At 28.2% G+C, this 16,097-nt stretch overlaps 2 protein-coding genes across 2 annotated transcripts; both read left to right on the forward strand.

Annotated features, from left to right (window-relative positions):
• Positions 1 to 3,264: 3,264 nt before the first annotated feature.
• On the forward strand, positions 3,265 to 3,905 carry LOC129874910 (uncharacterized). The gene has a single exon (XM_055950297.1). The coding sequence runs from the start codon at positions 3,363 to 3,365 to the stop codon at positions 3,825 to 3,827; it is 465 nt and encodes a 154-aa protein (XP_055806272.1). The 5' UTR covers positions 3,265 to 3,362; the 3' UTR covers positions 3,828 to 3,905.
• A 6,841-nt stretch (positions 3,906 to 10,746) lies between these two features.
• LOC129874202 (uncharacterized) lies at positions 10,747 to 11,613 on the forward strand. Its single transcript, XM_055949453.1, has one exon. It carries the CDS (start codon positions 10,971 to 10,973, stop codon positions 11,424 to 11,426), a length of 456 nt encoding a protein of 151 aa, XP_055805428.1. The 5' UTR covers positions 10,747 to 10,970; the 3' UTR covers positions 11,427 to 11,613.
• Positions 11,614 to 16,097: the final 4,484 nt, after the last annotated feature.

A 16,097-nucleotide genomic window follows, 5' to 3' on the forward strand; every position in this document is an offset into this window, starting at 1 on the left:
TGTGAATTATTTTAATTTTATTTTTCATACAAAAGAAAAATAAGAGATTTGATCTTATTACTCAAATTTCTCTACGTAAAATAAACAAGCAGAATAATAAAATCAATCTAATTCAAAAAAAATTAAAAAATAAATAAAAAAGTTATGAATCTACATTTTTATAAATCTCAATTTCTAAAATATTAAGCAAATCCCCTTCGTTACTTGTTAATTTTATTTTAAATAATTGAAGTTAAGTTTTTTTTTAATAAGAGTAATTTGAAGAAAAGGTAATGGGGAGAGGGAAGTGGAAAATGGGTAAAAAATTTAATATCATGGAGGCATGAGTTTCGTTAATATAAACCTAAGCTATTTGTATAAACATTAGATACCAAATCTGATAAGTTTTTAAATGTTTAAAGGACTAAAATCGATAAGTATATAGTTACGAAACTAAAAACGATAATTATATAGTCAAGGGACCAAACTTTATAACTTTTTAAATACTTAAAAAACTAAATCTGATAAATATATATTTAAAGGACTATTTTAGACATACTCTAATAGTTTAGGAACCATTTATGACACTTTCACGTATTTTTTGCTTCAAATTTTTTTGTAATTTTTCTACCGAAATTGTGCAACTCGACTGAGATGTCCTTCGTTTGAGTGAAAAATACTTTTTGTAAAATATTGATTTTCCTCTTTTACAAACAACATACTAGGTAGATAATTACATGCATTGGGCGTTATAAATCATATCAATTTGAGTTACTTTTATTTTTCTTGATTCAAGTTACTGCTCCATTCATTTCAAAATAATTGAATTATTGAGATATTTTTTATATTTTAAATTAACTTAATTATTCAATCTTCAAGAACAATTTTAGAATATTCTTCTATTTTTACCCTTCATTTGGATTTCTTATGTGATGAGTTCAAGAAACTTTAATTAATGTATAGTCATTCTAAAGAGTAATTTTACAATAATTGATAAAGATAAAAATGAAAAATGATGTCTAATTAATGTTTTAATATTCTTTTATTAAAGGATCTGAAATACCCCAACAATTCAATTATTTAAAATGGGATGGAGTATTATTAAGTGATTCAACAAAGTGAAAATATATATCATTAATTAATTATGATTAAGTGATAATTTTGTTTACTCAATCGCATATCATACATTTCTTATTCTAATATAAATAATACATTTATTTTACGTGCCTTTTTAATTATTGTGTCTCGTATTACTTGTTCATTATCATCTTTACATGCCCTTAAAAAATCATTAAAAAAAGGATATTTTTATGAATTTTTCGTTCAACTTTTGCAACACTCTCTATTTACGTATCTTGTTTATCACTACCAAAATTAACAGTAGGAAAACTTTCTTAGAACTTCATAGCATGCTTACTTTTAAATGAATCATATTTGAAGGCAAAACGAAAAAAAATAATTTATTCTATCTAAATTGTATAAATTAACAAGTAATATGAAATATATATTTTAGTAAAAATAATATGGAATGGGGGAATATTGTTTATTTTGCTAGGAGACGTCCCATGTACCTAGGGATTTGAAAAATAATTTCTAATTCAATGAATAAATCGTTTTGGTAAGTCGACAGACTGATGGCTCATTTTCCTGACGAGCACACAACTAATTATAATGTTTTATCTCACAGGTTTATCTTGGAGTTTAATAAGCTTACAAGAAAATAGAAAACATTATGGAACTATGTTTTGTGTTTATCCTGAATCTATACAACTGAATTGACAAGACTTGCGAGTATAACGTATTAGTAAAACAAAAAGGAATTCAATGCCGGTGTCTAATATTTTTCAGTATTTAAATCGAATAAAAATATACACTTGAGAAATAGTATAGATTATCCTTTACCATCGCGATTATTTCTTTTTATAAGTATATGTTGAAAGTTAGTCGTATATACCTGGAGTATGGACATTGTCCACGCCTTCTGCCATAGCATTAGTATCCTTCCTCTCTATTTTTTTTCTCTTTAAATTCGGAATTCACTTACTTGATTGATTTAATTTTTTTGGCTGAGTTGAGTTCATAAAGAGCAAAAGTAACTCTCTAAAAAAAGAAAAGGAAAACTTACATAGATATACTATATTAAGAAAATATTTATTATTTATAGTAATAATATTTTTATTTTCAATAAAATACTTATAATATATTTAATATATATTACAAAAAATTTTTTATAAAATACCTATAATACAAATTTTATTGATGAATAATATATTTATCACACTTATAATACATTGTGTAAATTTCTTACAAAGCAAACATAATATATTTTAAAAACACTTATAATAGATTTATATCACATGCATAATTCTCTTTTAATACATAATTCAGATTTATTATAATATTGTTATGTAGTGCTATAAATTATAATAAATAAAAAATATAACTAAAAATAATAATAATTTATTAAAAAATACTCACTCAATTTTTCCCAAAAAAATCCTTTTGTGGGTCTAGGCTAAGATATCATATGTCAGTCCAATCCTCCAGAACCCTTTCTTTTTTGCCCAATTACAAAAACTCGTTTGATTGGTGAACAAGTTATTCGAAAAGTAATTATAATTTTATATTGTTATCAGACCCTAAATATGGGATAAAATAACATTATAATGTTAGGATAATCAATTTCAGGATAAGTTATCCAGTGATTTTATTCCAACCAAATATAAGATAAACTCATTCTAAAATTACATATCATAATGTAAAGAGCTAATTACATGATATCCTTGTTTGTTTTTCAAATTACAAAAATCCCTTAAATTTAGTGGAATCCGAATACATCCCAAAAATGTCCTGATACATCATGTTTTGATTTTGTATATATCTTTCATCGTCCCGATACATCGCGTCCCGATTTCGGATACACCACTCAACGACCCGATACATCATGTAAAGTAATGTATCCTACTCATACATCGCGTAAAATGATGTATTCGAAAATTGGAGAGAGTAGAGATTTTTGTACTTTCTTAAAATGATAATTTTTTTAAAAAAATATAATAAAATAAATTGTATATTTAAATAATTTAAATAATTTTTTCATTAGTAATTCCTTATCCTTCGCACCAAAACAGGCCTAAGAAAATTATAAATACTCCACCAGCATTAGTCTCTTCAATATTCAATACTAAAATTTGGTTACTTTAATTCCACTCTTGACAATGCCCATAATCTTTAATTAGTTGTTCCCCACTTATTTTCTTTTGTGCAATACTCTTCTTCACATCTTACATTACTAATTTTGTACTTCTCCATAAGTTGACTTGCAAAATTTTGTTTATCTTGTCCCCGGTTGTAGGATGCTCAATTGTTAATTAAGCGTGAGAATGAGCAGGAAGGCAAACAAAGAAAGTATAATTAACAAGTGCATAAAAGCACCAATAAGAATTCTAATTAAAGCCAGGGATTGCTACGTCCGGAGCCTATCGGATTGTTCTGGCAAAATTGGCTATGGAAGTGCCATTGACTCATGTCCTGCTTTTGCACAAATCTCCTCTTTGCCTAGAAGTTTCAGTGTCAATTCATCTGCGTCTAGTGGTGATGAAGATTTCAGGGAGCTGATGCGAATTTCTTCGAGAAGAAATCATATGGAATTGGAGATCATGAGGCAAAAATCTCTCGCTAAGAAAGGAATAAATGTTGTGCCTCGGACTCATTCTATTGCCATTGGAAGAATTGATGAACAAGAGCCGTGTGATTTTGGTGAGGAATTCAAAATGAATGCAGATGTTTATCCAAGAAGAAGAAGCTATGCTGTTTCTTCAGGAAGGGCAAAAAGGATGATAATTTGAAACAGAATCCAAACAACAACAACAACAAAAAAAAATCTTCATCCGGTTTTCATCGATTGTTTCCTGAATTTTAATTTGTGTGTCTTCTCTTCCATTTTTTGCATATACATGTTCACTTAATTAGCGCTGTCAACTACATATAATAACAAATACTGCATCTCTGATTGCCCTTCCTCTTTCTATATGGAGGTAATTTTATGATAATAATCTTAGATAAAATATTAATCAAGGTTAAGACAAATTGTTAATGCTTAAGATATATACACCAAGGATGAAAGATTTGATCATCTTTCACCACTTTCTAGTCTTTATCGACGACCTCGATTGTCAACTATCACCCTTAGACTGTGATAGAGTCAAGAATTTAAATAAGAAAATTCAACAATTTATATAAATAATAAAAAGAAAAGGTTCATTTTTATCGTATTTACATCAAATTTATGTTTACAATAAAAGGGTTCAATTGAGCGCTCGTGCATCTCAATGCTTCCAATCCTGAGGTCAATCATCGTGTCAATCACCACTACTTTCAACTGCCACTACCACGAGCTTTTAGAAGGTAGTTTATCATTTATCAACAAACAACTTTTACAATTCCAATTAAATTAATATTTTGTTGATATACATTTAGTTATTGATTATGTTGATTTATTTAAATATCTAATTACAACTTCATCTAATCTTTCTAAAATTAAACGAGACGTATTTTAATACTTTTATTTGTCCACTATTTTAAAATAGAATTTTATTTTTACTTGTCACTTTTAAAATATTAAAAAAAGATAATTTTTCCCCATATTTTTCCCTAGGATTAATCACTTATTTCCTAAAGTATTTTTCAAAAAATAAATATTAAACATTAATTAATGGAAGTGCTTTAGTAAAATAGTTATCTCAAGTATTATTTTCTTAAATGAAATCCAAAATTCAAAATGTGATAAAGTAAAAACTAAATAGAGGAAGGAGTACTTTAGGATCATCTTCGGCATTTAAATTGTTTGAGATTTGTAGGTCCAACAATAAATACACACTTATCATTAAAAAAAGGCAACTGCTACTCTTTAGTGTGTCCATATGTTACTCTCAGTCTCTCTCCACTTAAATATCACACTGTTAATTAATTAACACTATATAGACACACTAAAGAGTACTAGTTGCCTTTTTTATGATACGAGTGCGTATTTATTGTTGGACATAGAAATCCTAAACAATTTAATATTACGGGTCTTCATAGTTCGATTTGGATCGATTATAGATTAAAACTAAAATTAATTTAATCGATTTTAAAATTCTAAAATTACACCAAACCCAAAAAATAATTATCGGTTTGATTATTATCGATTTGATTCAATTTTTTTAGTTTTTTTTTTGAAAATAATAAATTTATTGAAGTCATCTTTATCTCGATAGACACAAATATCTAGTACATGAACAATCAACAAGAAAACTATTGTGGATTCAATTAAGCAATTAAGCAATACTAGAATTATTATTACATGAAAAAAGTAATTTTGTTAAATAATACTAAAGTCATTATACATCAAACATCAAAAGATCAAATCTTTATAACAAAAAATTTGTTAGGTGTTTGCCCTGACTTTTCTAGTATAATTAGGCTTTCCTTTTCCTAGGAAAACACAATGTCTTCATATTTGGCTAGTCCTTTTTCTTATAGAAAAAGGTTAATAACTCTATAAATAGAGGCTTATTCCTTCTAACTTAGTAGCATTCACAATATAGTCCTAGGGGCTTTGAGAGTTTTGTGTGGGGGGAGAAACTATGAGACACAAGTGATACGTTATTACTTGTGTGAACCTCTTTGTATTCCGAGTGAATTGTGTGAGGTTATTTCTCTCGATTATTTGTACTCTCATATTTTATAGTGAATTGCTCATCTCCTCTTGTGGACGTAGGTCAGTTGACCGAACCACGTTAAATGTTTGTGTCTCTTATGGTATATTTCTCGTTTGTCTTCTTACTCATGGTCATTCAAGGTTTGCTTTGCTAGCTTCCGCATGACACCTAATTATTTTAGTTCCTAACAAGTGGTATCAGAGCAAGGTTAAAAATGGGTGTTCATCTTGGCGGGTTCAGTTCTAGCTGCAACTTTTTTGACAATAATGAAGATTTTCGTTGGAGAAATTTTTCAGAGAAGTTCTCTGTGCCGAGACATAGATTTTGCAGAGGAGATTTTGAAGATGGAGATGCAACCTGTTGAAGATTATGTGAAGAAGGTGGAGCAAATTTATTTTGTCAGAAATTCAGGTCAAGGGGAGAATTGTTAGGTGTTTGCCTTAACTTTCCTAGTATAATTAGGTTTTACTTTTCCTAAAAGGAAAACACAATGTCTCCATATTTGGCTAGTCTTTTTTCTTATAGGAAAAGGTTAATGACTCTATAAATAGAGGCTTATTCCTTCTAACTTAGTAGCATTCACAATGTAGTCCTAGGGGCTTTGAGAGTTTTGTGTAAGGGGAGAAACGGTGAGACACAAGTGTTACGTTAACACTTGTGTGAACCTCTTTTTATTCCGAGTGAATTGTGTGAGGTTATTTCTCTCGATTATTTGTACTCTCATATTTTATAGTGGATTGCTCATCTCCTCTTGTGGACGTAGGTCAGTTGACCGAACCACGTTAAATGTTTGTGTCTCTTATGGTATATTTCTTGTTTGTCTTCTTACTCATGGTCATTCAAGGTTTGCTTTGCTAGCTTCCGCATGACACCTAATTATTTTAGTTCCTAACAAAATTACCCCTAATCTAAACAGTTGAGGAACCACTGGAGTGGGGTACAAGAAAGTTACATACCAAAATTTAAGTGTTGGGCTTGAGAAAATGGTAACGTTAAAGACTTAAGTTAATTAAAATAATAATATATAAATAATTATGAAATTTATATATATAGTTTCTCGATTCGGTTTGGTTATTTTGCGGTTCATTTTTAGTAAAACATAAACCAAACCAAATACTATTGATCTTCAAAATTTAAAATCAAACCTCTAACCAAGCCAAACTAAATATCAATTTTTTTTTAATCGATTTGATTCGATTTGCGGTTCGATTTGTTTTTTTAACCATAACCATAAACAGCTCTACACTTAACTAACACTATACTCATTGAAATAGTAAAAATAAATTTGAAAAAGAAACCATAATAGTTTTGGTTTTATTTTGATTATCTCCTTCGTAGATCAAAAAATTAAATTAAGTGAAATAAGTAAATGAAAATTGAAACAATAGCTGTCCATTTCTGAAAAATATGAGAGAGAGAAAAAAACTAAAAAAAATAAAATAGTCATGTGCCACCTTTTAATTCGGGGAAGAAAATGATGGAAGAAGCTGAATTTGTTTTTCGGATCTTATCCTAGATTAATCAGTCAAAGTCATGTGACATTTTTTATTAGATATTTTAACTAAATTATTGTGAGTGAGAATAACACTCTTTATTTTTTTTTTACTAATTAGTCAAGAATAACCTAATAATACACTTTGATATGAATTTAGAAAACTGATTAAAATAAGCTTGAATTAAAATGTCAAAATCAATTTTTTATTCATGTATTTGGACTTTTAACTTCAAGCTTGGGATAGGTGATGACGAAGTGGAGGATAGATAAAAATCAAACTTCATCGATGGAAATAACTTTTTTTACTTCGTAATAGTAAAAATTTCACTCAGTTTTCATGTGAATAAATAAGTTGAAACTCACATTAAATAAATTTGTTAATCCTTCTACTCCACCTATTCAGGGGTGTTTATGATTCGGTTGAAGTCAATTTTATCTAAAATATGGTCAAATTAATTTAGTCAATTGTTTAAATACAAAAATCAATTAAACCAAATAAATCACTTTTTTTATTGAGTCAAATTCTACCCTTTTTTTCCCTTCAATTTTGGGGTTTTATCAGATTCTTTTAATAAGATTAACTGATTTGTTAAATAATTGTGTTAGATCTCTTGTGATGATGTGGAGTGATCTCATTTCAATAACAGAGAGAATAAAAAAAACTTCGCAAATAAAAGAATTCACGCATTAAAATGAAAAATCAATGCAGATTAGAGAACTTTATTTATTTCATTTCATCATTTAAACTTTAGCAATAGAATGTTTTCAATATACGTCTGTACTTGCTAGATGCCGCAATTGAATAAATGAGTTAACAATTAATTGCCAATAATAATAGGAACAAAACAAATATATGCCTCTACTTATTAGATGTGTGTGCATATGTAAACTTATAATTTTTAATTAGTATTTGTATAGTCTATTTGATTCTAATTTTTTGCTTAAAATCAAAATGAAATTTGTCGACTTTAAATATTAAAAAAGCAAATCAAACTTTAAAAATATCCCCCCAAAAATGATTTAATTTATTTTTTAATTAATTGGACTTGTCAAAATCCTGTGAACGCCTCTTCTCTTGTTTCGTATTCTACATATATATTTATTGTTCAATGTTCATCACGATTAGATTTTTAAAAATATATATATGTTATTGTTCAATGTTTATCACGATAAGATTTTAAAAATTAAGTTGTTTAACTGTGAAGGATAGCTGATTTGCCTTGCGCTGCTCAGTTAAGGTCCACCAGACCTCTGTTAATATTTTTTTGTTCTTAAATAAACAGCAATTAGTTAGAAAGCGATCTTTTCCCTCTTAGTTATATTGGTCCTCGTTTAATTCTAATTAAATAAATCTCGACCAAGTTGGCCAAGCCAGTGTCAATTATTTCACATGTTTTTGTATGCAAACTTTTTTTCTTTTATAGAAAAATACAAATGAATACTCCAACTTAATTTGTAATTCATTCATAGAGATCATGAAAATATTACTTATTAAGTTTATAACAAACATAAATTAAGATACATTCATCTTTTCTTTTCAATCTAAGCTAAATTACTATTTGTATATGGCTATTCCAAGTTGTATCAAAACATCTATATTTTGTACACATCAATTAATTAATTGCTTTCATTTATTATTGTTTTTTTGGTCAAATTAAAGTTCCCAAATTTCATAAATTGGCCCTGATCTATGTCTGATCTGAGACCTATGCATTTCAACACTAGGAAGAAGAAACTCATTCTAATACTCTAGCTTATCAAGAAAATGAAAAGGAAAAGGGGAGGGTTACTCTTCGGTCCTTAGCATATTAACTTACAAAAAGGAAGTTCTAAAACAAAAAACTTCTAGCGATATAAAATAGAGAATAGGGTCAAATATACCTCTGTACTATTAAAAATAGTTTCAATATATCATTCGTTATATTTTTGGCCTAAATATATCCATCTTATTATACTTTCGGTTCAAATATACCCCTCTCATTATACTTTGGTACAAATTCGCCCTTAATTTTAACGGAAGAACACTTGAAAAACTCAAAATTAAATAACTCATTCCGAATTTTAAATATAACCTTAAATTTTCATTTTTTCCTCAAAAGTTATTTATATTTTACAAATTAAAAAGGTAAGATGTGTCACTCCAGTAAAAAAATAATTAAGTTCAACGGGAGTTTACATTTTCAATTATCATGACTGTTTGATTACTAGGATGATTATATTATAGTTTACATATGCTGTTTAATCAATATTTTGAATAACATTTGATAAATTTTGACACGCTAGCAATGTATTCCTTAGCTAAAAGAATTTTGCATCTATATTTTATATCTTATTAATATAGCTACATTAATAAGGCATGTATTGGTGCTTAAAGTACAACGCATTTTGTATTGTCATACTCATTTCTAAGGGGGAAAAACTCAAATTAGTAGTTGAAAATTTTATTTATTCCAAAAGATATTAGATATTTAAAATTGAGAATGAGTTATTTAATATTGAGATTTTCAAGTGTTCTTTGCGTTAAAATTAAGGGCAAATTTATACCAAAGTATAATAAGAAGGATATATTTGAATCGAAAATATAACAGAAAGGATATATTTAGCCCCAAAAATATAACGAGAGATATATTTAAATTATTTTCAATAAAACAAAAAAATATATTTAATCCTTTTCCATATAAAATATTAAAAAAAGTCATTCAGAATAAAAAAATAAAAGACAATTTTCTTTCGCTCGTATATTAATGTTAGGCTTGCCAACTAGTAGTACAAAGTTCCAAAGTTGCTTTCATATATAATGACATGTAAATAGCATACCCGATAGTATATATCTGGCTGCGCAAATAATAAATTATTAAGGAAGAAAACAAAAAATGTCGATACTAAATTTTAAACGATGACTGACTCAAGAAATTGTTATTATTATCTTCTTTTAAAAAAAATTGTGACCTAAAAGAAAATAGGTAATGGTAGGTATTCTTCTCGCATTGACTAGGAAAGTTTTAAAATTGAAAATTGTTTTGTATTTTCGAAGTCTTCTAATTATTGTGTTCCTTTCTCCGTCGTCATTTACATATTAGTAATACGAAAATTCAACTTATACGTGTACTGTTTAAAAAAAATATACTTAAATTAATCATCTTTGCCATCTCGATTACGGCGTGTATCTTTAAATATATTGAACATTAAGCTGTATTTGACATGGTCCACACCTTCAGCCATAGTTTTATTCTTCAGTCATTATGAATTCTTTGGTCATCAAGTCCCACATAAACTTGTTTACTTTTCGACTTAAACTTAAAACTTTCCAACACTTGACAACATAAATATTTTTTGTATTATCACATCACTTCAACAAGTAGCTTATTTGATTAGCTATAGCTTTCAGGGAAAAAAAGGTATAATTACAATTTACAACTACTCGTCTATAGAAAATGGTATTAGTAACTTAAAAAATATGACATGTTACATTTTTTTGTATAAAAGAAATCTTATACTATATACTTACTTTATATTCCAATTTATGTAGTACTCGTTCCTTCTTTTTTATTTACATAAAATTTCTGTCAGCCCAATCCTTTTCGAACCCCTTTTTATATTCCTATTTCATGCCAATCTGTTCCAACGAACAAATTATAAATACTCCCACCAATATTAGTCTCTTCATTCATTAAAGCTTTAAATTGTTTTCTCCCCACTTGTTTATTTTCTTCCTATCAGTCTTGTTTTCTTGCGTATTTGTATATATCCGACAATAATAGACAGTTCGAACTCCCTGATATAAAAGTTTGAAAATGAGCACAAAAAAGGGTAGCAAAGAGAGCAGAATTAAAAAGTGCATAAAAGCACCAATTAGAGTTTTAATTAAAGCCAGGGACTGTTACGTCCATAGCCTAATGGATTGTTCTGGAAAAATTGGGTATGGCAGTGTGATGGGGGTTCCACAAATCTCTGCTTTGCCTAGAAGTTTCAGTGTCAATTCATCTATATCAAGCAGGGACGAAGATTTCAGGGAGCTAGTGAGAATTGCTTCCAGAAAAAGTCTTGTTAACAAAATGGAAACAGAGCTTCTGAGGCAAAAATCAATTGCTAAAAATGTTGATCTGGTGCCTCGGAGTCGCTCTGTTGGAATTGGAAGAATCGATGAAGATAAGCCGTGTGATTTTGGTGAAGAGGTGAAAGTGAATACAGATGTGTTTACAAGAAGTAGAAGCTGCGCTGTTTCTTCTAGAAAAACAGGGGTGTTCTGAAACAGAGTACTCCTCAAGGGAAGGTAAAATTGGAAGAAGGAAACAAGGCTAGCCTATTTTTAATTATCTGCTTGACTGTTTCTTCGAGTGTTTTTGTTATATGGTTGCTCTTTCACTGTTGTAATATGTTTGTTGCATATACATGTTCACTTTGCTCTCAATTCTCTGTGTATAATGATGGGTTGATTTCTCCCTTAGTTACTCAACTAATAACTAGTTATTAGTATCTTTAAAAATTCTTTTTCCTTAACTAATATTTATTAATATCTTTAAAATTCACTTTTTCCTTGATTTTAATTTTCTGCATCAAAGAAAGTGAATTTATGAGATAAAAAGTTATGAATTGATTAATTATCTGCGAAATTAACTCGTATAATGTAATGAATCTTCTTTTTCATGTTCATCTGCTTTCTAATCAAAAAGTTCTTAAAAAACAAATTTGGAAGTAAAGGAGGGGAAAATGGGAAAGGAGGAATCGAACCTTCGAAGTAAAAGTACAAATAGCCAAAACAACATAATTGAGGTATTAAAATTTGCCTCATTTTTTTTTTTACTAAATTAGCATTTAACTCTCTCAACGTATTTAGGACAGCTTGCTATCCCCCAGGAAAGATCACCGAGCTTGAGTCAAAATCAATTCCCTCAGCTCAAAATGTATGACCCCCATATTTTTGGAGATGAATAAAATGCCAGTTCTTTTTTTTAAAAAAAAGAGTCTGCGTAAAACTTTAGTTCTTTATTTTAATCATTAAAATAATAAATTAAGTATGTTATTACCAACCGGGCTTATATAATGTTGATTTGATTTAATTTATGTCTCAAAATTTTGCGGGAAATTCAATATTAATTATACAAACAAAATCATTTATAAGGTTAAAATGACATTGTAAAATATCAAAAAAAGTTTGATGTTTTCTTACGTTTTGTACAAAAAATTTCTTGTCAATCCGTATTCCGTCGCCCTTTACTTAACAAAGAAATATTTGTGAGGTGTTGAGCAATGCGTATGACAAAAAGAATTAATTATAAAAAGAAGTATTGAAGTAATATTAAGGGCAATTTATAAAAAATTCATTAATTTAGGAGCTAATTAGATACACGTTACTTTGCAATATTACAAATCTTATCAATTTTTGATGCGTTCAGATATATGTATGTCGGAATATATGAGGTCAAAATTAGGTGTAATTTGTTCTAGATACAGTGTATCCAAGTGGATTTGCATGTATCTGGGATACATAGACAAATCTCACTCGCATCCCTCCCATCTCGTCCGCGTATCTAATATCACAGATATATCCAGATTCGAACGTATCTGAGATGCATAGACCAATCTCGCTCGCAATCTCACTCGCCTCCTTCATGTTCTCGATTAAGTGTATCTGGTAGAAAAAAAATATGTATCTTAATATATCTAACTTGAAATTTGCTATGAAAATATTAATTAATGATATAAAATATACTTATTTCAAGTTATAAGAAGAATTAGTAAATATGCTAGGAATGTTTGTGTAAACCTTACGAATGTTTGTTGAGCTATATTTCCTCATTTATAACCGTAGTTAAATAAGATAATTAAAGTTAGACTTAACTAATGTTGAGAAAAACCTAGCAGGCAACGAAGTTTTTAATAGATATTAGGATAAATAATATAAGGATAGTTAATGTGGATATTCAAAAATGTTAAATTAGTTAAACCACTTGTTACGAGAGGAGGTAAGCATAATAAATTGTGATAGGTGAAGAGTGGTTCAAGTCTATAATTATATATGCAAATAACCTTCCTTAAATTACAGTATGATTTTCAGTTGTCTACTTCAATTGTCAGGCGTAAACCAACCAATGCAATCTTTTATTTTTTAAAAATCAACTGATGAGGTATTCTCATTACTAAAAACAGTGGTTTTTCTTTAGTGAATCAATAAAAAAATTGTGTTATGAAACATGATTTTCTTATTCATTTTTTATTGAATCAACTTACTAAAAAAAATATACGATAAAAAACAAAGTTTTGCTAAAATATTAAAAAGCTTTCTAATTCTTTATTATTTTTTTCTCACTAATTCAATAAAACATTTATGAATGAAGGCAACATGGGTTGTGATGCAATAAGCTCTCGGGTTCAAGATTTAAATATGGAAAAAATCTTATTGGAAGCGTCACTCCTAAAATGGACACCGTAATACGCCATTCGAACTTAATTGGAAGCTTCTTTAATAAGGACACCGGACATTGGGCCGGAAAAAAAATAATTAAGAACGAAGGCTTTGATGATATTCTTGTTTAATTTTGTTAATTGCTCAGCCGCAATATGCTGTGGGCACAACCATTCTCTTAAAATAAAAGTATTGTGGTTCAACAAGAGGCACTTTGCATCTGCATATAATCATGACAGATTCCATTTAATTGCTACATCAACTGCAGCATTAGCTAATTAATTCAGCAAATCATAATGACTTGCACTTTCTCTATGCACCCACCCCGAATTCCTGAAAAGGATATCATACAAACAATTGGAACTGGATGTACATCAACAAACAAGTTTAGGAAAAATAAAATGGATTCAATTAGTTAAAAAAAAAATTAGACAATCTATTAAATGGTCCATTTATCTTATTTTTTCAAATAATTAATTTCACTTATTGCGAACAATTGTGTTATATTTTAGGTGATTACGTGTTAGTGTTAAGATTTATCTTATTAATTAATGTAAAGTTATGTGAGTTAGTAGTCCTTTTGGGGTCAAAAGTTCAAAGTCCTACTTTCAAATGAAAAATAAAGACAGAATAAACTCATACTCCTTAAGTTTTAATGTTACATTTCAACGTGTACATAATAATATAAGGCATTCTCCTTGGAATAACTTATTGTGCCAAAGTAAGAAAAGATTACACTTAGCTTTATATCAACATTGTCTATGTTTATAATCGTTAGCCCCTTAACCCTACCAATCCAACAAGCATATTTTAGAAATCTTCTTTTTGGTGAAGTCATCTTATGTGTGTCAAAATGAGCCAAAATTTAGGTAATTCGTCCAGAATTTTATGAATTGGGTTCAAGATAATTTGAATTGGATCAATCTCAATTCATTACAGCCTTAACCCATTTTAAAAGAATCTTCAATTAAGCTCAATTTAATCTCCAATTTCAATATGTTTTAAGACTCTTTATTTGCGTTGATGTAATGTATGTTCCCATATTAAAGATATGAATTGCTATCTATTTTATATCTTTTAGGATTTATCTATCCATTTGAAACTCTCTTTTTTTTAAATTTTCTTGAGTTGAAATTTAAAGTGTGGTTATAAAAAAAAGGAAAAATTACTTGATTGAGTGTTTTTTAAAAATTAATTACCGATTTTAGCAATATTTTTTATTTATTACCATTTATAGCAATATATAGCAATACTATGATAAATCTACACTTGTATTAAAAGTGAATTATGCATACAATATAAATATATTATAAGTGTTTTAAAATATATATTATGTTTGTGTAGTAAGAAACTAACATAATGTATTATAAATCTATTAAAATATGTGATAAATGTATTATCCATCAATAAAACTTGTATTATATATGTTTTATAAATAGTTCTCTGCAATATGTATTAAAATTGTATTAGAAATGTATTATAAGTGTTCACTGAAAAAAAATATTTATTGCTATAAATGGTAAATATTTTTTTAATATTGTATATTTATGTAAGTTTCCCTAAAAAAAATAACAATATGTTAAAATAATTGAAATTAAGCTAGTTATGAGCCCAACTCGATTTTTAGCCTAAGTAAATTTGGAAGGATCATGACCCAGTCTGATTTCTATTTCAATTCATTTTAATATCTTCAATTTCAACCTAATCCGTCCATTTGACATCATAGTTATACTGATTAGTAGGGGTATACATAGATCGGGGTGGTTCAGATTTTTTACAAACCAAACCAAATCATTTGTGTCGGGTTATTAAATCTACAAACCAAATCAATAAAAGTCGGGTTTTTCGATATCAATTTATCTCGGGTTTTTCAATTTTTTTCGGGAGATTTTTCATAGTATCTAATAAAAAGCACAGAACAGTTTTTCTTTAAAAAAGTTCTAGTACAAAATATCAACATATAAGATGGAGGCAGAACACTGTTTGAAGTTTTAACTTTATAATATAACTTTATAAGATGAGATTTTTTTGTATATTATTTAGATGAGCTTCTCAAGTCTAAATCTAAATGTAAGAAAGAAAACAAAAATTATGATTTTTTTTTTTAAAAATATTTATAAATTATATTTTAATAAATATTTTTATGTATAACATAATTTAAAAGTAGTATATCTATAATCGGGTAGGTTTTGGTTTGGTTTGACTTTTTTTAGTTAAAACCAAACCAACCCTATAATGGTCGGTTTTTTTTTCCAAACACAAACCAAGTCAAACCAAATCACTAGTCGGATTTTTTTTCCGATTTGATTCAAATTATCGATTTGATGTGATTTATCGGTTTGTCATGTACCGCCCTACTGATTAGCAGCTTGTTGGACACTTGATCAATTTTTTTGGGCTGAATGAAGCACTCCTACTCCCTAGTGACTACTAAATGGGCTTCTTCATTTGACTGAGGCTGTTTACATGTGGTACAAAAAGGAAGGGGTCATTTGCATTTTTGTTCCTATTTTGT

This window comes from Solanum dulcamara, chromosome 11, assembly GCF_947179165.1.
Source record: "Solanum dulcamara chromosome 11, daSolDulc1.2, whole genome shotgun sequence".
NCBI lineage: Eukaryota > Viridiplantae > Streptophyta > Magnoliopsida > Solanales > Solanaceae > Solanum > Solanum dulcamara.

Coding starts and splice junctions, on each gene's coding strand:
- LOC129874910 (XM_055950297.1), top strand. CDS start 3,363: ATGAGCAGGAAGGCAAACAAAGAAAGTATAATTAACAAGTGCATAAAA.
- LOC129874202 (XM_055949453.1), top strand. CDS start 10,971: ATGAGCACAAAAAAGGGTAGCAAAGAGAGCAGAATTAAAAAGTGCATA.